The sequence below is a fragment of the Acomys minous genome (genome assembly GCF_964271855.1).
Source record: "Acomys minous genome assembly, chromosome: 1".
NCBI lineage: Eukaryota > Metazoa > Chordata > Mammalia > Rodentia > Muridae > Acomys > Acomys minous.
This window is the reverse complement of record NC_140483.1, coordinates 152,569,514-152,593,539: the sequence shown is the minus strand read 5'-3', so window position 1 is coordinate 152,593,539 and position 24,026 is coordinate 152,569,514. Positions and strand designations below refer to the sequence as shown.

At 42.8% G+C, this 24,026-nt stretch overlaps 1 protein-coding gene across 1 annotated transcript in view; it reads left to right on the top strand.

Annotated features, from left to right (window-relative positions):
* LOC311606843 (thioredoxin domain-containing protein 8-like) overlaps positions 1-15,047 on the top strand; it is a gene marked incomplete at its 5' end in the record, with an annotated part of 36,485 nt that extends 21,438 nt beyond the window's left edge. Inside the window, 2 exons of the mRNA XM_084798251.1 lie at positions 12,554-12,619; positions 14,939-15,047. Coding sequence (XP_084654377.1) covers positions 12,554-12,619; positions 14,939-15,001 — 129 coding nt within the window. The remainder of the gene's footprint in view (positions 1-12,553; positions 12,620-14,938) is intronic.
* Between the last annotated feature and the right edge of the window lie 8,979 nt (positions 15,048-24,026).

The window sequence follows — 24,026 nt, the reverse complement described above, 5'->3', positions numbered from 1 at the left end:
GCCAGGTGCTTAGGCCAAGCCAATTATCAAAACTTTATCGCAACTTTCATCTCTTGCCTTAGAGTAAAATGGTTTCCCAAAGCACTTATGTAGGCTCACGGGTAAGACCAATGAAAAATGGGCATGCATTTGCTAATAAACAAATTATTCACAAGTGAATAATTCATAATAAGAAACCACTTGCTGGTCTCTCACACTAAGTGGGAAGAAGCTCTTGCCCAGATGTCTGCAAACTGTAGGGCTCCTGTTGACACAAATATCTGCCATAAAATAAAGCAGATATAGAGACAAAAAGCATCCTGTGTTGTTTTCTAGAAAGAGGACAGGACTGAAACTGAGGGTTCACACACACTGGCCGCAAGGCCAGGAGGAGATAATAGATGAAGCAAGAAGAAATGAGGAAGGGAGTGTGTCTAAAGAGTCCTTCCCAAAGGCTCTCGCGTTCAACTTCTTCAACATCAACAGTGCTTGGCCTTCTCCCCAGAAAGTTCTTGCAATTGTCTCACTGTACCTGGAATTAGACAACTATTGTTTGAGTCCTATACCTTCCTGTTACTGGGTGATTTAGGAATGTAATAAGCTGCCCTAAGGTTCATTTTCCTTCTTTGTGAGAGGAATACTACATCACTCATCTTTGAAATTTTGTCTTGAAATTTTTCAATAAGTGTACAGAAAATGCCAAGCACTGGACTTGATGAATCCTTGCAATACAGTTATTACAGTCGATTTGAAGGTTATGGGTTACTGATATGTTGTTTAACAATATAGCTAAGAGCAGAACCCAGCTTAGCCTGTCTCCCTACAAATTTATAAAGAAATAGAAATGTAAAAATAATGTTTATGAGAGGCCATTTAAACTCTCCAAATACCTACAACTTCTGCTTACACTAGGTCATCACTTGCTGACCCAGAAAGTTCCATCCTGCCGCAGACAAAAGCAGACAAAGAGGAGTTCTGCTTAGTGGAGCTAAAAAAAAAAGTCTCACGGGGTCTTCAGGTGCTTTAGTTGCCAGTCAGCACCAAGAGCAGCTGATACTCTTGACAGGGAATTGTAGGGACCACAAACTAAGCAAGATGGAAGGAAAGTTAGCAAAGCGAGGAAGCTTTCAGCTGCTTAGCAAATCTTATTACCACCGCCAAGGATGCTACAGTTGCCTGAGCAACTGAGAAGCTCCTATGTGTCTCTTCTCCAGGGCCAGGATTAGGCAAATCTGATCACCCCATCCCCAGTGTTGCAAAACATGCTTTTATTTAATGTTCAACCTTTTGTTCTCTGAGGAGTTTTGTATTGATTTTTAATAGTTAAATTTCTATCAAAATGTCATTTATCTTGATCACTGAGGGCTTCCCACCCCTTATACTTTTTACCCAGCCCTGTTCATCCCCTCTCTATTTTCAATGGTTAGCTATAGCAGTGCTTTATTTGGTGATTTGTGAGACATGAGAGCCCTCAGGGAAAGTTATAATCGAAGTTACAGGGGTGCAGAGAGGGGAGATACTTACTAGTGGGATCCAGAAAGATCTTTTGTTGCCCTCATTTGTTGGAGGAAACAAATGTGTGTGCTTCCTCTCCAACAATGATCATTACCCATGTGCCAAATGGCTTAGTGATGCCCATTTAAGCTAAGGGAATGAGGAGGTCTCCATAGTAACAAGGATGCTTGTCAGATACACATCTTGACACAGCCATTGCTACAATAAATCTAGATGTACACTCCCAGTTTTGGTGTTTATACAAAACAACTCAACACGAAGTGTGGCCCAATCCATAATCCAGTCCAAAGCCATCAATCAGCAGCATCATACTTGGAGATGCCCAATCTTGAGAACTGATGAACGAGTTAAAGGGTTGGTCACTTGTGAGACATGAGAAGCCTCAGGAACAAGTTGTACTCAGAGTTAAGATTTATTGCATCAAAGAATATAGAATAAAATCAACGGGGTGGGGGGGCATACCCATTAGTAGGATGCAGAAAGATCTTCCCATGTCCTCTCTTATTAGAGAACACAGATTGGCCCAGAGCCATGCAGGCTTAAGTAACCAGACAGGCACTCTTTTCTCACAATGAGTCATGAAGATAACCAAACTAGGGCCCTTATCATGAACACTTCTGGTCCTAAGTGGTGCTCATAAAAGTTCATGGCTGGGACCCATGTGAACAAAGATTCTCTTGAAGTCTAGACCTTGAGATGGCCTGCCTGTGAGAGTACCTAGGTGCACAGGTGAACCTTGCCTGCCCAGGTTTTTATAAAGGCCTCACTGCTTTGCATAACTCTCAAGGCCTAAAAGTGAGGACAGGGTGGTGGTGGTGGTGGCTGTTCTTCTGTCTGAAGAAGGAAAAATGGGATCACTGAGGGGAAACTATGTCTGGGCTCTTGATCAAAGCACCTCAAAAAGAAAGAAGACAGACAGGAACGTATTCCTTCATCTAGGCTTAAAAAACATTCACTCTGGACTCGAGTGGTTGGGAGTAGGAATGGAGATAAGCTAAGGCTTTTAGAAAGCCCAAAGCTGGACATCTGAGCAGATTTCCCATTGGAAATGTGGTATAAACCATTGAAGAGAATGACGTGGAAGCTGTGTTTACCCCCAAAGAGCAAAGCCCCAATTCCATATTCCCAGCGATAGCCAGATGTTCATCTCTGGCAGCCATAGTCCAAGATCACCTCTCCTATTCTCAACGTGGCTTGAGATGGACCCCAACAACATCACACCACACTCTCTTCAGCAGTAGGCCGGGCTGTATGATGACCTGGCCCTGTGGCAGCTTCGCCTGTCTGCCCAATAGAATCAGCTCACAGGACAAAGTAAGAATTCACACACTCCAGATAAAGCTGACGCTCCACTTGTTGACAATTAGACTCACACAGGAGCACAGCCCATGCCTGTCTCTTTACTTAACTCTGTGTGGTGTCTGTTTTTGCATTTCCACAGCAAATTTGAATATCCCACAAGCCCCAAATGAGTACTATCTGAAAAAAAAGTTGGTTACTACCCCAGAAAAAGAAATGTACTGTTGTCATCATTCGTGTCTCTGAAGCTCAAAGAGGAAGACATGGAATCAGCTTCAAGAAAATCAAAGTAATTAGTGTTTTGCTGTTGTCTCGCAGTGAGAAAAAGTTCAAAAGATGCCGCCCAATAGAGATAAGTGGCAGGAACATGAGCCAGCAACAGCTGTTTGCCCTTGTCTTGAGTTTGAGTGCATCTCTTCCAGATGCCTTCTCCATATATTAGCTCAACTCCAAAGACTTTAATAGGACTACTTACATTGTCAATGCCTGCCTGAGGCATAGGAAAGCCAACGAGATTCAAATGCCTGCTCATAAAGTAAGTGGTTCTGGAGAGATAAGTGGGGTGGGGTCAGAGGAAGGAATCAAGATAGAATCAACAGCAATTACTGGTGTCCTCTCTTAGATGAGGCAGCTCTTGAAACATCTATCATTAAACTTACCTTTTCCATCTTATTCACACTGTCTTTTAAAATGAGATGCATTCTCCTTTTATTCATGCTATTATACATTAGGAAATTGTATTACGACATCCCTATAGCCATCCCCCAAGGAGGTCTTGTGTTGGTTGCTAGTTGTGCTATTTTGTTTATGGTTGTACTGTTGCTGGTACTTTGGGGGTTGCTGCTGGCAGGAGCCCACTTCTCCTTCAGGGTATCCAGGCCCCTTTGGCACCAGGCTGGGCTGGAGGGAGTGTAGCTTAGCCGATAAAGAAGACACCTGGGAACAGCTTCGGGAAACTGGTTCTGTTTACTGGGGTAAAGGAGTTATTTATGCCCCCTGGGGAAGTGACCAGGGTCTCTGGGGCAAGGTTTGTGTGGCTGCGTACCATTGGCCGGGCAGAGGTGTTGGAAGATGCTCCATCTGCATACTCGGGGACTGTAGGGTCTCGGAAGAGGGAGGGACCTTATAAGATCAAGCAAAGAGTGAAACCTGGTAACCGTCAGGATAAGTTCTTACTAGGGTGAATTTTATCAGTTTTGTTGCAATTATTTCTAGCACACAGCAGCAGCAGCACTTGAAAAATGACCTGGCTTTGTAGTGCCAGGTTGGGAGGTATCCAGGGTTGAAGCTTCCTCGATCTTTCTTCCGTAACCCCAGCCCATTATGATCCCACAGGTTGCTATTGTTAACTTGCTTGTGGATGTTAACTAAGTCCAAATGTCTGGGAAATTGATGAGCCCAATCTGGACCAAGCAGCTGGTTCAAATTTAACTTCAGTATTCACTCAACCAATTTTATACTTCAGCCAGCCAAGGCATTTTATCATAATTATCCTATGCATGCATCATTAGTCTAATGTTGACTCTCAGACATCCCATTTGTCATGAGGAAACCATTGTCTTTGATCCCTTTGCATTTTCCTAGTAACAGCAATAGACACTTCATGTAAATATCAGAATGTCTTTGGCATGGAAGAAATACTGCCTCTGGTTTAAAGACCTAAGTGATAGGTAAATCAGGAAAGAGTCGCCTTTTAATTCCATTTTTCTGTGTGTTTCAAGACGACCATAATGAAGACAGTTTTAAACCATGACAGGGTTGGGTAGTTCTTTAGTCCTGAATAGCCTGCCTCCCTCCCATTGGCCTAAAAAACAGAATTGTATCATTTTGTTGCAATTGTTTCTAGCATGCAGCAGCAGCAGGACATGAAGAATGACCTAGCTAGGGGTGATGACATACCTGTAATTCTAAAGCTTGGTTGACTGAGGCAGGAGAATTGCAAGTTCAAGGCTAGCCTGAGATGCATAGTGAGACCCTATCTCAAAGGTAGGGGAAGCGGAAAAATTTAAAATAAAGGTAACATTAAGAGCTATAAATTCACTCCCTGATGCTTCTGATTTAAGCATTTGAGAGACAACATAGCTCCAGATTAAAAGGCAGAAACACTTTGGTCAGAATTCACAAGACAGTTAATAGTTGAATATGATTCCGTATTCTTTGATGCACCCAACAACATATATCTGAAAAAAAGCATTTATACTGAAAAGGTACAAATTTGTCTTTCTTGTTATTATTCCTAGAACAACACAGGTCAACAATTCTTTACACAGCATTTATATTGTACTGGCTGTTATATATAATCTAGAGAGGATTAAAAGTTTGAGAAAACAGGCCTGGGTTCCAGGCAAGTACTCTGGAGTATCTGTGTGTGGACTTTGGCAGTCCCCTAATTCCCAGAGATATCCCAGGGCTATTGCATAGCTCTCATTAGCAAAGCTGCTTGTAGAATAAACTCTGATTAGTAGCTGTCCTTTATTCATACAGTCTGCTAACTAAGTTGCCAGAAGCAAAGCCCATTAGACAGGGATACGGGAATGCAATGTCTGTCTTTGATCAACTAGACAAAGAAGACAGTACTGAGGGTGTGACTTAGTGGTAGAGCTCCTGCCTAGCATGTGTGAAGGGCCTGGGTTCACTTAGGCAGCATAACAAAGGAAAGTAGAAGGAAGAAAGGAAGAAGGAAGGAAGAAAGGAAGGAAGGAAGGCCAGAAAGTGGGAAAGCTGTCTTAGTTACTTCCCCAACGCTGTGATAAAATGCCCTGAGGATAAAATCAACCGAGGAGAGAAAAGGTTAGTTCTCACAATTCCAGATAAAGGCATCATGGCAGGGAAGTCGAGGCAGCAAAGAGTTTACAGGGGCTGGTCACATGGCATCTGTGGTCAGAAAGAGAGAGTTATGGTGTAGCACGGATGTGCATCTAAAACCATTTCCTTGCTTATACAACAATAGGTTGAAACTATTATCAGCACATGAGCTCCTGAAGGAGTGTGTCTTTTTGTTCACAATGGTCTACCTCACTGTACATACTCATTAAGTTCAGCTTCTAAAAGGAAACCATGCGATTATCCTTAATCCAAACATACAAAGTCAAAAATATTCCCCAATCTGATACTTTGTACCAGCATGATGCTGTAATACTGATGGCTTAATGTACATAGACTTAGTTATATGAAAAAGCATTATACAAAATTACTGTCTTCTTAAGCCTTAATTGTCAACTTGACCCAGGCTAGAGTCATCTTAGAAAAGAAGTGTCAATTGAGGAACTGCCTAAGTCAGACTGGTCTATGGGCATGCCTGTGAGGGACTATCTTGATTATTGATTGATGTAGAAATACCCTGCCCACCTTTGGTGGTGCCATTCCCCAGTCAGGAGTCCTGGGCTGTTTAAAGCTAGTTAAGCATGGACCAGGAAGTGGAACCAGAGATCCAGATCTAAAGAGTGAGCCAGTAAGCATCATCCCTCCACGGTTTGATTCCGGGTTCTTGCCTTGAGCTCCTGCCTATCTCCTCAGTGATATATTGTGACATGGAAGTTGTGAGATGACGTAAATTCTTTTGGTAAGAGTGTTTTATCAGCTAGACATAGTAGTGCACACCTGTAATCTCAGCACTTAGGAGGCAGAGGCAGAGGCAGAGGCAGGCAGATCTCTGTGAGTTTGAGGCCAGCCTGGTCTACAAAGTGAGTCCAGAGCAGTCAGGGCTATTATACAGAGAAACCCTGTCCCAAAAAGCAAAAAACAAAAAACAAACAAAAAGAGTGCTTTATCATAGCAACATAAAGGAAACTAGAGCAAGCTATGTGTAAATGACACATGTGAAACATAAATTTCAGGTAAAATTTAAATCTCATTCCCAAGATATCTCATTATTTTCAAATATTTCATATCTGAAATGCTTGCACCCAACCACTTCAGACAAGGAGTTTGCCATCTGTGCTGTTTAAGTAAGCAAGTAGGTCTTATCTGAAATGTCGCTCGAGGTCAGAGTTCATGTGAGGAATGGTGATGAGGTGGAGGAGACAAAAATAAGACATCCTTAGAAGAGTAGACGTTATGGTGAGGGAGAAAGCAGTGAGGAAGCTTGGAAAGGATCTTATAAGTGCATTTGTGGCTTTGAGATTCATGGGAGGAAGGGGGACACAAACAGCACAAAACTGAATACAGAGAAAGTTATGTGATCATTGCTATAGTCCACTTTAAAAGAGACCAATTGGGGAGCAAAGGCAATGTGACATGACAAGGGCTGGTGATACCAAATGTTACCAAGGATGTGGAAGAACTAGTCCCCTGTTGGGACATTAGTTTCTGGGGCTTGGAATGTAGCTCAGTTGGTATAATGCTTGCTTAGCTAACCCTGGGTTAGTCCTCAGCATGGTGTAGAGTGTGGCTGTGCATCCTTGGGTATATTGTATGGTGAAGACCAGCTTGGGTTACATGAGATCCTTTCTGAGAGAGGGGGTGCAGTAAAGGGGGAAGGAGAGAGGTGGGAGAATAGAAGAGAAAGAGGAAACTTCTACTAAAGCTTAATCTCATAATCCCATTTTTTTCAGATATACAGCAGAAATGAATTCCTTTTTTAATTTAATTTATTTTTTAATATATTTTATTAATTTATTCATATTACAATTCAATTGTTATTCTTACATGCCCCACCCAAATACATAGACAAGAATATTCCCAGCAGCATCATTCCCCATAGCCCAAGTGGTTAAATTACTTTATACCCATGCAAAGGAATACTGAAACACTGTTGTTGCAGTCTAGAAAGAAGAATTCTTCTTTATATATTAAATAAATATTATGGCAACAGTTTCCTTTAACCAGCTAGCTACCCAGTGATTGACACAGACTATCATTTATTATTAAAACTATAGGCACTATGCTTGGCAGAGTAGAAGTGTGTGTGTATGTGTGTGTGTGTGTGTGTGTGTGTGTGTGTGTGTGTTGTAACAAAGTAACCTTGAATTTGTATCAATATACCAAAAGTTATACTAATATATCAAAATAACCTTATTTAAACATAACAATATCTCTAAACTGAAGAGTAGATACAATAATCTATCCTTTGTCTTATTATTCCTATAAGATATTTCTATATTCTCTTTTCTTTTCAATCCTTCTTCTTACCTAAAAAGAACAAACGAAAAAGAAAAGAAAAGAAAAGAAAAAGAGAGAAATCCCTGAGTCTGTTTGTATTCCTTGATTTCTCTTTGAAAAGACCAATAATAACTTGTAACCAATTCCCTTAAATCCATACCTGATAGAACAACCAAAAACCTACCCAACCCCTTTAAAGAAAATGGGACATCATTCTCTTAAAGTTGCTTCCTGCTGATTTGGGGGCATAGGAATCCTATTTGGGAGGCCCAAAAGAAATTGGGAAAACATGGTTAACCAATCTAACAATAACATTTGTGGTCCATCCCCTAAATGTTAAGAAATTTAAGGCTTATTAGAAGTCCTGTTTGGTCCAGTCTGAAATGCTAGATCAATTGAGATCAGCATCTTTCTTCAAAGATGTGCTGGGAGCAGGCTCTGATGAGGAACACTGACTGAAGCAGTTGAGGCCGGAACATGCAGGATGCTGGAACAGAGGTGCCAGTGTCTCAGCATCCTGGAGGATGAATCCTGTCAGGTCTGATCCAGTGTCATCAGGGTTCAGTTCTTTTGTTCTAAAAACATTTTGTTTCTCACAAGCATTGAACAGTCCTAAAATTATAAATGTATGATATGTGGTGGATGCACAGATCAATTAAGGATGGTTCTCTGTGCTTTGTATGAGCATAAGAAAGACATCTGTAAATCCTCATTCATGTCGTGTAATGGATGGCATGTAATAATAAGTCATGAGATTTCTGTAGCCAACAAGAACTATTGTCTATGCATATACATTCATGTCTTGGGCAGTCTCAGAGCTATTCCCAAGTTAAAAAAAAATAGCAATATACATTACCTGATTGTTCTGCAGTTTGAAGCCATATAAGTATAGAGTGGTTTAATTTAGCAGTCTCTCTTTTATCTATCTCTGTTCCATTTTAACCTCTCTCAAAGAGGATCTATAATATTACCATAATCATTGTACATACAATATTTTTATGTTGAATATCAAAACAAGACTGTATAGTATCTAAATATTTTCCTCTGGGCTCTTGGACACCTACTGCATCAGGTCAAACTGCTACCTGTCCCCTGTGAAAGTGCCTCACGTCTAAATGGACAAACCAGTTGCACAGAGCAACAGAAAAGGCATTACTTTTTAAAATCAACTTTAAGCTCCTTCAAGCACACAGTAGGCATCTTGGACCTGTGGCTTTATATTTGTTGTGTCGAGTTTTTGTCCCACCCCTTTCTTCAAACTGAATGGGAAGTTTTGCCTTTCAAACATAGGAAGAGTATATAGCCTTTGTGTTTTAGAACCTAACTTAGGCTGGCATGTACCTCGCTGCCTGTATAATTCCCTATGTGTCTATACCAGGTGTGACCGATACCTGCCCCCCATGAAAACAACCCACATTTAAAGGGATAAACCAGCTGCCTAGAGCAGTGTGACACCTCACCTCAGTCAGCATTAACAGCTTTTGGCTGTGGGAGGCATGCAGCTTGTATGTTCACCTCCCAGACTACCTTTGGATTCTTATGTTGGTGACCAGACTGTCCCTTTTAGGCTAAAATGCCTGTTGACACCAGTTTTCCTGTGGAAGCCCCACTTTCTAAGGAGACTGGCTGGCCTTTTAAGTCAGTGTGACGTCATCCTCTCCTTACACAAACCCAAGATGGTTGTGCATCCATCCTTTAAATCAGTAAGGACATTATTATCTGTTATTAATTTTAAAAACTTATATAGTAACTTTAAGGAGAACATTGTCATTTTGAATCCTAGACTGTCTTTGTTAGTGGCTTATCTTATCAGCAGGGGGTTCCTGGCCTGACTTCATTGTGTAAACCAGGCTGGTCTATAACTTACAGAGCTCCACCTGTCTCTGTCTCCTTTGTGTTGGCATTAGGGGTGTGTGCCACCATGGCCCTGTTCAAATATCTCATATTAATTCCATATCATTGTAACTCAAAACTTTTAAACAAAAATCAGACATAGAAACAAGAAAATTCTAAGTTTTATGCTAGTTGTGCCATCTCCTATTGCAACATCGAAGCCCTGGCCATAAATTTTTGGGATTTATTTGTTGCTAAAATGTATCCAGAAATAGCTGACAGACATCTTGCAGCCAGAGAGCCTTGAGTTGCAGCTGATATCAACTTACTACTTTCCATCAGGAGGAGTCTTTTTCCTTCTGCCCTTAACTTAGCACTCCATTCCTTGACTTTCCCCCTACTTTCTTCATAGACTCTTCCAGAAAGGGCATAGAACATATTGCAGCCAGGTCCATGACAACAACAACTAAAATGAAGCCACAAAAGATTCAAGCACGCCCTGGCCATGGCACTTTCCATTTTCCCTATAGCTCTAAGCCTAGCTCTTTCTAGCATGTTTATAACCCTGTAGCTGTGCTCTCAGGCTCTGGCCCAAGCAGGCTCCATTTTTTTAATGTAGGCAGTTAACTCCACCCACTCTCTAGCTTGGACTTAGAAGGGTGGCGGTTTCCTAGTTCCACCTCTCCAACCTACCAGGCTTCCACAGCTGCCGTTGCTCTGTGAGAGCCGAGCAGCCAGGAGTTTTTTTTTTATTTTAATCTCTCTGGGAGGTTATCACCCCCACCAAACTATGATAAAATATGATTTTGTAAGGGTGTGGATACATGAAATTGGTTGGGCATCATTTGTAGAATTATTATTCTTTCCATATTAAATAATGCAGTAAATCAATAGGGCAACAGTTTTCTTTAACCAGCTAGTTCCCTGGGGACTGACACACAAAGAGACCATGATTTATCATTAAGCTATAGGCACTATGCTGGGCAGACTCTGAGCTATTCCAATCCTCGTACCTTTAAAACCCACAAAAAAGCCAATCACTTGCTTATGTGATGATTCCCAAGAGCTTCTGCTCCATCACTCTATCCTTAAGCCATGTATTCATCGCCGTCTTGCCTCATGGAGACTCCTCTCTCTCCAGCTTCCTAACCTTCAGTTACATCTTCTCCTGCTCCTCTGTCTTCTCTCCCCTTCCTCCCTTGAACCCAAGCCCAGGCACATCTCAAATTCCGTCTCCCTCTCATCTGCCCACTCTTAGGCTTCAGCATCTTTAGTTAGCCAATCAGGGATAATTGGGGACCATTCCCTATCATCACACAGTTACAGGAGATAGTTCACCATTTGTAACAATGCCCATAGCAGAGCAGTAACCAGATCTCAAGGCACTGAAGTTAGCATTTGAAAACACAGTTGGACCTTCCTTCAATATTCAACAGAGAATTAACACAAGTGTGGTACTAAGTGAAGGAGAGTTGGACATAGAAAAAAGTCTGTAGAATTCTCCTTACAAAGTTCAAAAATATGCCGAAGCAGTGCACTGTGAAGAACTCGGAACTGAGATTGCTTTTGAGCATAGGTAGGGTAATGATGTGAGAGGGTGGGCATGGTGCCTGGATATGGTTACACAATATGATTTCTTCATAATAATTCTCTAAGCTTTTTACTTAGAAGTTATGGAATTTTGTGAAATTCTGGCTCATGTGATATGGTGGGTGACAGTCCCCTGTGGTAGATTCATTGTATCTCTAGAAAGATGTCAGACTTCACATTAGCCATGGTTCTTACTGCTCCTGGGTGTCCTTGGTGGCTGTGCAGTAGGAATCTCATAACATCAAATCAGGCAAATCACCCCTCCCCAGAGATTCACCCCATATTTTTGCAGCTCACAGCTTGTACCATCTCACTATGAGACACAGATTTTTCCAGTAAGAGTATTCTCTCTAGAGATGGCCCCCACCACTTTTTTTGAGCTCACACTGTCCTTTGAAGTAGGAAGTGGGCTGGAAGAAACAGACACAACATGATCCACTGAGGGTATTTCCAAAGAGATAAAGTAAATACCTTCTAACCGAGCCCTGGGAGTACATAAGACTATCAAGAATTGCATGGTGGTAGTCATGGAAACCGATACACCCTCTCTTCTCTGTGGATGCTCTGCTTCCCTCAGATGGCCTCACTCATACCTCCAATAGCATCAGACTTCCCCTGTAGAAGAAGAAAGGATAAAGGCTTAAGAGGCTCCTTAGACATAGAGTCCAAAAGAAGGTTAAATGGGAGCCACTGCTCTTGCATAGTGGTGCCTGCCCTTCCAACTCCCATGGGGGAAAAAAAAACAGAAACTAAAGTAGAACACAAGACCTCGCAGACCCTGTATTCCATTCCAGTTCTGGCTTGAGGCAAGAGACGAAGTCCCCTTAAGACCCAAATGTGAAAGTCCCTTTATGGCGCAGAGCCACCTTCCAGTTGACATTGGACCATTAGGAATAACAAGGTCTGCTGTAGCCTAGGCTGACCTCAGACTCACTGTGAAGTTCATGATGACATTAAACTTCTGATCCTCCCTCATTCTTAGCTCCTGAACCCTGGGATTGCAGGTGTACAGCACCCCAGTTAGCTTATGATGTGCTGGGGGTAAAACCCAAAACTTCGTGCCTGCTAGGCAAACATTTTACAAACTGAGATTTCCCTAACCCTGAAGAGGAGACCTGTTGGCAGGTCACCCTCTGCTACCTTCCTCCCCTGGCCAAATGCCAGGAGAACTACTTATAGGGAGATGAATACATACTGGCAACTCAGATAAATCCTGAAATTCTGCACCCACACATAGGTCAATCTATTCTCAAGACTCAAAAGAACAATGTGCTGTGTCAGAAGTGGACTGGAGGACAAGATGGTAAGTGAAATGAGACCGAGATGCAAGTTATCCTCACCTTGGGTTTGCATTCAGGGAGAAAACAAAATGGCAGACCCAGAGAGCATGCTACTGAGTGGGGACACAGAAGCATGAGGTCTAGGGAGAGTTACTTCTCTGTAGCACACTGAGCACAGAGATTTGTTCTGGAAATTTCCAGCCCCTACACCAAAGTCTTAACACATTCCTGACTTCAAAACCTGCTTGCTGGGGGCCAGAGAGGTAACTCAGCAGTTAAGAGCACTGGCTGTTCTTCCAGAGGACCAGGGTTCAACACCCAGCACCCACATGGCAACTCACAACTGTCTGTAATTCCAGTTCCCGGGAATCAGGAATTATACTCTCACACCAGTGTACATAAAATAGGAATAAACAAATAAATCATTTTTAAAATATTTTTTTAAAAAACAATCCTGCTTACCAGAAGCTCAAGTTTTTGTCTGACCCTTGCCTCAGTGTACTTCCATTCTTCCCTCCATCCACACGATGATGTGACAGTCGGTTCAAAGGGCAAGTTGACATCCTTGTTTCATTAAGTGCAATGTGCTTCTTTGCGCATGTTCATGTGAGGGTATGTGAGCGCCTGTGGAAGCCAGAGGACAACCTCAGCATGGTGGTTTTGGGTCTTGCACTGCCTTGGAGGTCACCAGTTAGTCTAGACTAGCTGGCCATCCAGACCCAAGGATCCACCTGTCCCCACCTCCCCATCTCTAGGATTGCTATCACACACAGTCCTCCACACTTCACTTTTTTAGCTGGGCTCTTAGGAATCAAACTCAATAACCCATGCTTGTAGGCAAAGCACTTCACCAGCTGAGCGATCCCCCCAAACCAAACATAAGAGAGATGTTTCAAAGATGTCCCAGCAGGGCATGGGTGCTGTATGCCGGTAATCCCAGCACTTGATGAGTGGAGGTAAGAACATCTGAACCTTACAGTCAGACTTGGCTACCTAAAGCCTGTCTCAAAAAGAGCAATAGAGAGGGGTCCATCATTTCATGTACTACTAAAAATATAACATCCACTATATACTAATTAAATATACCAATTAAAATATACCACCCACTATAATGTGTATCCTGAGTTGAGGTTGGAGAAAACATGAAAAACATGCACTTTTTAGAATTAATTACATAACCGTGATGTGAGCTGAAGGCATAAAAGGATTTTTAGTTTTGGAAAAATTGTATATATAAATGAGCAAGCCCTTGATGCCAATATATAAAAAGCTCTGAGTTCAAGGTCTGGGCTGCTTCCCCTCCAGTACTGTTGTATGTTTTTTTGGTCATACATTAAGAATTATAGAGACCTGGAGACATATTCACACCACCCATTTGAGAGAGTAGCACATTGTTTTATTAGTGTTCAGGAACAGCCACATACTGACCACTCAAACACCAGACTCAGATTGATGAAAGTTTATTTGAACGCTGAACAAGAACTGACTGGTCAGGGCCACAGCCTGTAAATTCAGATTGTGACGTTGGTAACAAGAACTGACCAGGCAGGGCCACAGTCGGAACTCGGGAATCAGATTGTGTCATTGCTCTGCTTCTAAGGCAGGCTTTTTATGAGAAGAACTGTAACCAGGTAACCAGGTGGGAAGCAAGGGGAGGGCAGCATTACATCACTTTGATTAGCTAAGCACAAGAAGAATCGATTTTGTTCCGAGCATAATGTAGCCAGGTGGCTAGACAAAGCATTTTAAGCTGATTGGCTAGGATTTAGGGTAGGAGAGCTCTTGGGGGGCTTTTCAGTTCTCTAGGAGTAAGAAACTTAGCAGAATGTTGTGGTCTTAACTCTAATAGAACATATGTTTATTTTTAACCCAAGCAGAACATGCATTAACCATCTATTGTTTTATTCTAAGCAGCAAGCATTGAACCTTCCTGGTTTCAGGCATGTAAGGCCTGAGAACTTGAACTTAATTTCACCTAATAATCAAAATGGAGAATTGGAGTCAAAATGGTTTCTGATATGCTAAGAGCTGGTGTTAACAGAGGAACTACAGACATGTTAGAAACTAACGTAGGTCTCAATGGAGGGGCTATAGAGTTTAAACCAAGTTAATCAGGTTACAACAGTCTGTGGCCACACCACCTGAATGCACCTGATCTCATGACCAAACAATAAAAGGTCAGGAATTTAATCTGTTTAATGTGTATTTATACGTGAAGTGTCTTAAAATTTTTAGAAATGAGAAATAATTTTACAAATTATACACAAAATTCCTCAACACTTAGACGTCTTTGCAACTCCTCAATCAATAAAGGGTTTTGTGCCTTTGTGTGTTTGAAACAGATTTTTGAATTTCACGGAGCTGACGTTGAGAAACTGGAGGAGAAGGTTCAGGAGCTGATGTAAACTGCCACCTGAGATCAAATACACCTGGGACGTTTTCTAAAACAAACAGCTAATGCTCCGTGTTTTGATTTTTAGCATGTCCTGCCACTTGCCTTCTATCCGTCTCTCTCTTTCCTGGTGTTTTGTAGGAGGAATGTAGCGTCAAAATCCTCCCAAGGCCTTGCTTGAAATCACTGCAGTAGCAGATCCATGTTACTGCCATCTCTTTGGCCAGCCTTCCTTGTTCCTTGGGTGGTGATGTCATGACCTTCACAACAGAGGCCATGTGGTGCTAAGTAATAGCAGGTCATGGAGATCTTCCAGCTAGCCAAAGATGCTGTTGTTCACAGGATCAAAGAACTTGGCTATTCTTGGGTATGCCACTGTTGGGGAACAGGTGTTTCATTTTGATTTGATTTGGTTTTTTGTGTGTGGGGTGGGGTGGGGTGGAGGAGGGCGCTCCAAGAATCAAGGACTCTTACCACTGAACTGCACCCACAGCCTAGGAGCTACTACTTGACCCAGATTGCTTTCTACTGTGTGATAAAATGCCAAGACAACTTTGGAGCACACAGTCCTCTTCCACGGGGATCTATGTGGAAGATGGACGGCTCCAATGATGCTGTCTTCCAGACAAAACAGGACAGACTGATGCACATACAAACTCACAGACACTGTAGCAGCACACACAAGGCCCACACATGTTCAAGCCAGACAAGGTCCCAGCACTAAAAGGGAGAAGAAGGTTAGGCTCTCACCCCTGAAAAGCTATGTGCAATTGATACCCATTGGCAAGAGAGAAATCAGTTTTTGCCAATGAGCATATTAACCACACTTCAGGGCAAGCCCGGTACTCAGGAGTAGTTGACAAACAAGAAATTACCCTAATGGTATTGGTGTAGACCTTTGTTGTATCATTTTGCTTTGTTTGGGCTTTGCTCTGTTAGATTTTTGTCTTGTCTTTTGATTGCTTATTTTGATTTTCCATTTTTTATGTTTTGTGTATGGAGTGTTATGTGTTTCTTGTGCAGTTTTGGGGGGCTGTTCGATTGTTTTAAAGAGAGAAAAAAGAAAATGTAGAGAGCAAAAAGGGAGGTGAGGGAAATCTGGGGAGAACATGATCAAAATATATTACTTGAAATTTTTTTTTCAATTAAAACACATTGAGAAAAAAAAAATATCAAACACCAAGACCAATAGCAACTTAGGAAGGAAAGGGTTTCTTTGGTTTAACAACCACAGCCCATCATTGAGCGGAGTCAAGATAGGATCTCAAGGCTAAGCAAGAACCTGAGTGCAAGAACTAAAGCAGAGACCATGGAGGGATGCTGCCTCCTGCCTTGCTCCCCATGGCTTGCTCAGTTTGTTTCTTACAACCCAGAACCGCCTTCCCAGGGGAGACACCACAGGGCCTTCTAACATCAATCATTAATCAAAAAAGCTCCAAAGACTTGCCTATAGACCCGTCTGATGGAAGTATTATCTCAATTTGATGAATTATTCCTCTTTCCCAGACGGCTCTAGCTTGTGTCAAGGTGACAAAATACTAACAGGTACATTACTCGTATCTGTATTTCCCTTACTCAAGAGAAAGAAGACATGAAGAAAAGTAACGGCTTTCTCGATTTCCTTCCAGTAGACTCTATGCTAGGTTTCTGGCTAAGGGATGCCTATGTTGAAACTAAGGGTTGAAGGGATGTGACATAGTTGCGCACCTACAATGCTGTCCTACTTCTTGTTGTAACTCGACCAGCCACCTTCTCTGCTTAATAAAACTTTTCAGATCTTGTTTGTTCTTGTGCTCATTTCAGTGGCTCGCTTATGTGTGGTTCAGAGGTAGAGCACTTACTTAGAATGCTGAAGGCCACGGGTTCAGTTTCCTAACTCTTCACTGAAAATGAAGAAGCAGAGGAGGAAGAAGAGGAGGGGAGGGAAGGAGAAAGAAGAAGGACTGAGTTGTGGATGAAAACCCCAACTGTCGAATCAGACAGACTAAAAGTACTTTTTGCCCCGTGCCATTTTAAAATACCAATCATATTTTTCATGATGTTTCACACCTTTTGGTCCATATCCCCACCCCTAGGGGTGCAGACAGTGGACTTTGTAGGGTAAGGAGTTTGAGTATGGCTTTTGAGGGCTCCAAGTGCTTGTCTCAGGCCTGGCGTTCTCTTCCCACAGTCTAGCCTTAGCCCAGGACAGCCAGGGCTACATACTGAGACCCTGCCTCCAATAGTAACCACCTCTCAAGCGTGCTGCATCTAGCATCTAACACTGGTCCTTTGAGAGTTATATTTCCAACATGTTACTCTCCGGAACACAAGCTATTAGCCAACATTGTTTGCAAGGCAGGCAGACCCCAGTCAAGAACTGGGTGCTTCAGAGTCAAATCTTGAAAGTCACTGGTCCTCTAGAAATAGCAGCCTTGAAAATGTCTTTGAAGAGACAGAGCAAGGTGGAGAATGAGCCCATGTCTGATATAGTGGGTACATGGCACATGAATTCTCCTGGTCTCTTAGAAATCTCTAAGCTTCTCTACATATGGAAGCTGGCAAGTGCCTCGTTTCCTGCACTGCTTGTTGAGCCTGGCCTTTAACAAGGCAACAGTACACATCTCAGAAGCCAAAGAATATTATTACTGTAGACAAAGCACTGCCCCATCTCACCTCAGTAGCTACGGTCTTAGTGTGACTTTGCTTACTTGAAAGCAGGAGTGTGCCTGTGTGTAAAGTGTGTATGTGTCTTTCTATTGCCACAGAGAAAGACAAAGAAATGTAACTTGGTTTTTACCTTATTATCCAATGCCAAGTTGTGAATTTCCTCTTTTTAAATTAATTTTAATACAATTCAGTCTATCTATGGGCCAGCATTTTCTTACAAAGAAAAGTATCAAAGTATGTCTACTGCTGTGCTGGTGAGCATTTCAGGAGGCTTGCTTAGTCATTTGTAAGCAATACCATCAAATCTATTTCTTACTGTGAAGTCAGTTCTGAGGAGTCAAGTCTGAAAGACAATGAATAGGGGGAGAGCTTCATTTGGGTAAGGCCTGATGACCAGGTAGCGCCAATGTCTAAGCAAGGACCTGGGACTGGAAGCACAGTATGGCTTGTGAGCTTGTTAGAAAGGCACACTCTCCCAGATGCCCCAAGTCAGGATCACTAGGTACCTGATCCACAGAGGATATATGAAAAACTCAGGTGGTTCTGTAGTAAGCACCACTCTCCTGAATCGGGACCAGGGAGGGGCTGAAAAAGGCTCAGCATTTAAGAGTACTTACTGCTCTTGCAGAGGACCTGGGTTCCAGTCCCAGAACCCACATCAGTCAGCTTACGACTGCCCATAACTCCAGGTCCATCCTCTGACATCCTCATCAAGAAGCTGTATGCAAACAGTGCACACATACACACACACACACACACACACACACACACACACACACACACATACACACAGCCAACATGGGAAGAAGAGATCAAAAAGTGGCAGATGGGAACCAAAACTGAAGCTGTGGCTTTCATTTGTGTGTGCCCAGTCCCTAGGACATAATCATGTACTTAGCAGAGCCTTATAAATGTTGGTCATGTGAAAGGCTACATATATGATTTCCCATAGGATGTCATGGATGGTCAGCAATCCATTTCTGCTTCTGCCTAGGAGGCACTCAGAAATGGAGAGTGAAAAGATAATGTGCTCAAATTTAAAATATCCCATAATCTATACCTGTCCCTATAAGAAGGCTCAGTATTGTCAACACTTGTCTGTAGTTTAATGACTCTCAACCTTCCTAATGCTGCAAACCTTTAATATAGTTCCTCATGTTATAGTGACCCACAATCATAAAATTGTTTTTGTTGCTACTTCAAAACTAATTTTCTTACTGTTATGAATTGTAACATAAATATCTGATACATAGAAAAATATCTGATATTCGACACAACTCGCCCCCCCATAAAAGGGTCATTCAACCTCCACGAAGGGGTCACGACCCATAGGTTGAGAACCACTGCTCTAGTTCCTCAGTAATGACACAGTAACAATTCACACACTGCATGGTGTCTAGACACTTTACACGGCTACAAACTGCTCCTACACAGGCCACATTACAAGCGTGAGAATTACACCCAGTTAAAAGTCAGGCCCAGTAAAGAGCAGCAGCAGCCCCAACGGAATCTTCTCCACACTGTGACTGATCCTCTCTATTGATTTAGCTGGCAACTGGTCACTGTTTGGCTTCCAATCTTTGCCATGGAGGCAATGCACAGCCCTGGAAGAACCACATGCTCTGAAGCTGGACAGACCTCAGTGTAGCAATGGCCCCACCACCGCCAAGCTGGGGGCTTCCGTGGGGACTGGTCATCTCATCTGTAAGCCCACTCCAATGGGTACCTCTAAAACATCATTGAGAGTATTCAATGGGATGGGATAGAGTCTACAAAGTGTTTATGAGTGGCACTTGCCCAAAAACAAGTGTTTATGGGCTATGATGAGACGATGCTGAGCACAGTCGTGGCCTCATCTCTGCCTTTCTAGCCATATGATGACGTCTTTGGGCATATTAACTTTCTTTTTCTGGTAGTCTTTCTCCCTCTTTCCCTCTCCACTCTTTGCCTCTTCCCTTCTTCTCTCCCTCTATTCTTTTGTATCCATCAACAGCCTCCACTGTAAAGTACAATAAAGATAGTCACCCTGTAGACACTCAGCGAAGTTGAAGTTTAAAAAAAAAATTTCCCAATTTAGTGCTTTTCATAAAGTTGACAATGTTTAACCATAGAATGGTAAGGTGTGAGGAAAAACATCTACCAACAAATGGATGGATAAAGAGAATATTGGTATGTGTGCACAATGGAATTTTATTCGGCCATTAAAAAAAATGATGTCATTTGCAGGAAAACGGACCCAACTGGAGATTATCCTATTAAATGCGATGAGTCAGACTCAGAAAGACAAACAGCGCATGGTTTTCCTCATTTGTGGACCCTGGATTTTATGGAGATCTCTGATTCATCAGTGGGTGGATATGGAACAAGAAGGTGAAAGAGAGGTTTTACGAGGGAGTGGATGAGGATGACAGGGGAGGAGGAATGGGAAGGTGGGTGGTAAACACAAGGTACATGACAGGTGTGAAAATGTCTGTGAAACCCATCGCCAGGTACTGTGACTGTACACCAACATGAACTGTACAGTAAGAGAGAAATGAAGCCGTCACTCAGACAGTAAAGAATACTTTGGCGTAAAACAGCTCTTCGCACGTTTCTCAGGAGAAACCCTGTGGAGTGTGCCTCCTCTTCACAGGCAACTGACCTGAGCAGCTCCACAGAGCTGCCTCAGAGAAGAGTTCCACGTGCCCATGAGCCCACTCTCAGCTGAACAGTCAGTCACCGTGCCAAAGACCTTATTCACTCCTAATCTAATTCAGCCACAGCTGTCATCCAACTTTTCTTTCTGTAGCAAATTACCATAACTCAACACTACCCGAGTCCTCACTGGTGCTTGCTTTTCTAATCACGTTGCTCCTGCCCCCAAGGCCTCTCCTTGGGACTCTGTAGCCCTGGACAACTACCTGTGACAAACTCACACTGGGCCAAGGTCTCCCTAACACTGACCATGACTCTATGAAGGGGTGCCACGTCAGCTTGTCTCTTTAATCACTTTAGCATTTCTTCTAGACTGGTTCAAAAATGGAGTCAAGCTCATCTGGGTAAGAAGACGTCAAAGCCTGAGTCTTGTCCGATTAGCCAACGGGGCCACTCCAGCTCCCTTTACACGGCTCAGCAACGGAAGGGGCCAGATAGGTCTTGGCAATTGTCGGTCATATTCATTATTAGGGTGATGGAGAAAACACACATATACTACAGTTACTGCAACCTGGTGTAGAGCATTGGTAGGGCCTGAGAAGGTCATCCACCTAGGCCCTGTCTCTTCCATAAAAAAATTCCCAAGTAGGGCTGGTGAGATGGCTCTCACCACCAAGCCTGACCACCTGAGTTCAACCCACACATCTAGCAGGGGAGAACTGACTCTCACAAGTTGTCCTCTGACAAACACACATGCACACACACACACGCACACATGCACACACAACCCCCACAAATATTTTTAAAAATTGAAGTTCTAAACTCAGGGTGTAAGATGAGAAAGCATTACAAAGAGTGTTGTGCGGATGGGTCTGTCAGCAGTGTGAGCAAAGTCAGGCCTTCCCTGCCTGCCTCTGTGTTTCCTTATTTGCCCATTGGTGCATGCAGCTTTTATGAGAAGCTTATCCACATGACACCATTTGAGTAAGTGTTTTCAAGTGCCCCAAGTACGTGAGTACCCATTTCCTTATGGTCAGCACCTGCTTCTCCCAGGAGTCTGTAAAAGGCAACGCCATGTGCTGTATTACATCTCCAACTTCTCTTTAAAGTTAAGTTTCTTGAGGGGGGGGGAAAGAAAAATTACTTGAAATCAGATTGTTTTCTTAAAAAGGTGCACTCGGGGTGGGAGGGCGGATGCTAAGAGAGTGGATACAATGCCAAAAATGTCTGTCAGGCAGGGGACAAAGTTTGTGACTCAGTGCCATGTCTGGCATAGAATCTAGAGTTGTGAATTCTCCTGGAACCCAGATCTGCCACATTTCTAACCAAATAGCCCTTCACACTTGGTGAATGTGGCATCTCATGGGTTCTGATTGCTCTTCTTTAGTAGCAGCCTGCAAACACTCAACTCACAAATCACACAACATCAGGATACATTCCCTCCTCTGAGCTCCACCAGAAGCAACGATCCTGCCTCTTCCAAGTGGCTGCGCTTTGTAGACACTGGACATGAAGCAGAGCATCCCTTTCCCCAGAGTTGTTCTCCTCTCCTGCCGTTGGAGCTCTTCCTCCTGTATGACTTGCCGTTCTGAGGCTATCCACCATAAAGCCTTCTCCAGAACTGAGCTAAGCAAACCTCTTTTCTCAATAACCTACCTACCTTCAAGAATCTCATTATTGCCATTAAAAAAAAAAGAACAATTATAAAACCCCTGATAGATCTTAGCTTTGGCTTCTAGAAATTTGGCTCTTGTTCGCTCCACATCATTGTATTCAAAACACTCCCAGCTCTAAAGTTGTCATCACATATCAATAAAAGTGAAAGATGCTGCCACAGCAAGGCTGCCAGGCCTGTCACTAGTGAAATCCAAATTTTCAGAGAGCAAGACGTGGGGAAATGAACATCGTTGAACCAATGGAATCTGAGCTGTAAATACAGAGACTAGCTTGCTACTTAGCGTGCATCAAGAAAGATGCTGCATTTGCAACCAGCCTCAGCTGCACACTGTGTTTACACATAGGGAAGTGGGCTTGTTCCCCCTATGCCTTTACACATAGTAGTTTCCAAACCTGAGACTCAGGTCTAAATTGGGTGTTAAAGGTATCTTACCTGTGGATAAATTTTGTCATGTTTCAAGACAAACATGATGCTGGGCGGTGGTGGCACACACCTTTAATCCCAGAACTTGGGAGGCAGAGGCAGGAGGACCTCTGTGAGTTTGAGGTCAGCCTGGCCTACAAAGTGAGTCCAGGACGGCCAAGGCTACATGGAGAAACCTTGTCTTGAAAAACAAAAACAAACAAAAAGGACAAACATGGTGGCAATATGAGGAGCTGGCTGTGCTCTACAAGTAAATGCCTATCAGAGTCTTTCCACAAAATGACTGCTAGCCATAGAGTATGAATTAGCCTTTGGGGACAGTTTCTGATGGGAGCAATAGTAAGGACAGCTAAACATCAGGGAGGCGTCGTTCTTTCAGGATGTAGACAAGAGTTCTTAGTATGACCACAGGGCTATATGTGATTGCACTCCTAGCTACCTCTCTACCCTCTCTCTGTCTTTGATGGCACTTGCACTCCATTATGCAAAATGATCTTAGCAGCAGATGCCAACAGACAAGAACCAGGAAAATATCACAATCAACAAACAAGCCAGCAAGTGCAGTTACCAACAGTGTTTATAATTCAACTGAAATATGAGCAAGGGTTGGAAGGCAGCTCCATGGTACAGCACTTGCCTAATACATGAGAGGTCCTGAGGTTTCTTCAGCTGTGGTCAGGCAGCCACGCTAGCTAAAACATACCCTTGATGACAGCAATTATAAGAGAACATAGTTTATAAGACATATCGCAATTTCAGGAAGTTAGGATTGGGAAATTAGGTCATCATCAACTTTCTGAAAAATAGTGTGTCATATTTTGTTATGAGAATAAGAACCTTAATGCATATGGAGTAAACAGGTTGTTCCTCTAAAATCTGAGACACATAATAACAAATCTTCGTTGTCTCCAAGAAGATCCTGTCACCTTGGGCAGTGCTGGCCACAGTGTCCTCTGTCTGGTGAGTGACTGTAGTCATCAGTCCAACTTCCCTGGAGCCTCAGACAACCTCAGACAAACCCATTCTCTACGGTGATGGAACCAATCAGGAACCTGGAAAGATCCAGGCTTATTCAACTGTGCAGTGGTGACATCGTAAGTTTTGATGACCTCCTTCAACCAGCTACATCTAAGGAGAGAGGGAGTAAAATACAATGGCTGAGTGTATCGACTCCAGAACTGTACAATTCAAGAATAAGTCTCCACTGTTTCTGGCTGTGGGATTTGGGGCAAGTTATTTCACACTGTTGTGCCTCAATTTTCTTATCTATAAAATAGAGATGCCGTATCTGTAGTTCATGGAATCAATGATGTTCTTGATTATAACACAGATTGTATACCATAAAATAATAGCCACCTAATCAAACTAAGGTGCTAATGCCACACTATAATATCAGTGCTTTCAAGGCAAGGGATTTGATCTGCCTCATCACTGTCGTGTCCCCAGAGCCTGGAACACTGCTCAGCACCTGAATTTGGATGACCAAGTGCCTAATTCCAAATATACTTAAGAGACTTGATAATAATGGGTTGAGAAAATTCACACTGTGGAAGATATGATTCACAGCAGAGTCAACTATAAATAAGGCTATAATTGCCTACTCGCCCCTTTTCCCTCTCAGTCTTTTAAATACCCCCAACATGATTAGGCAATT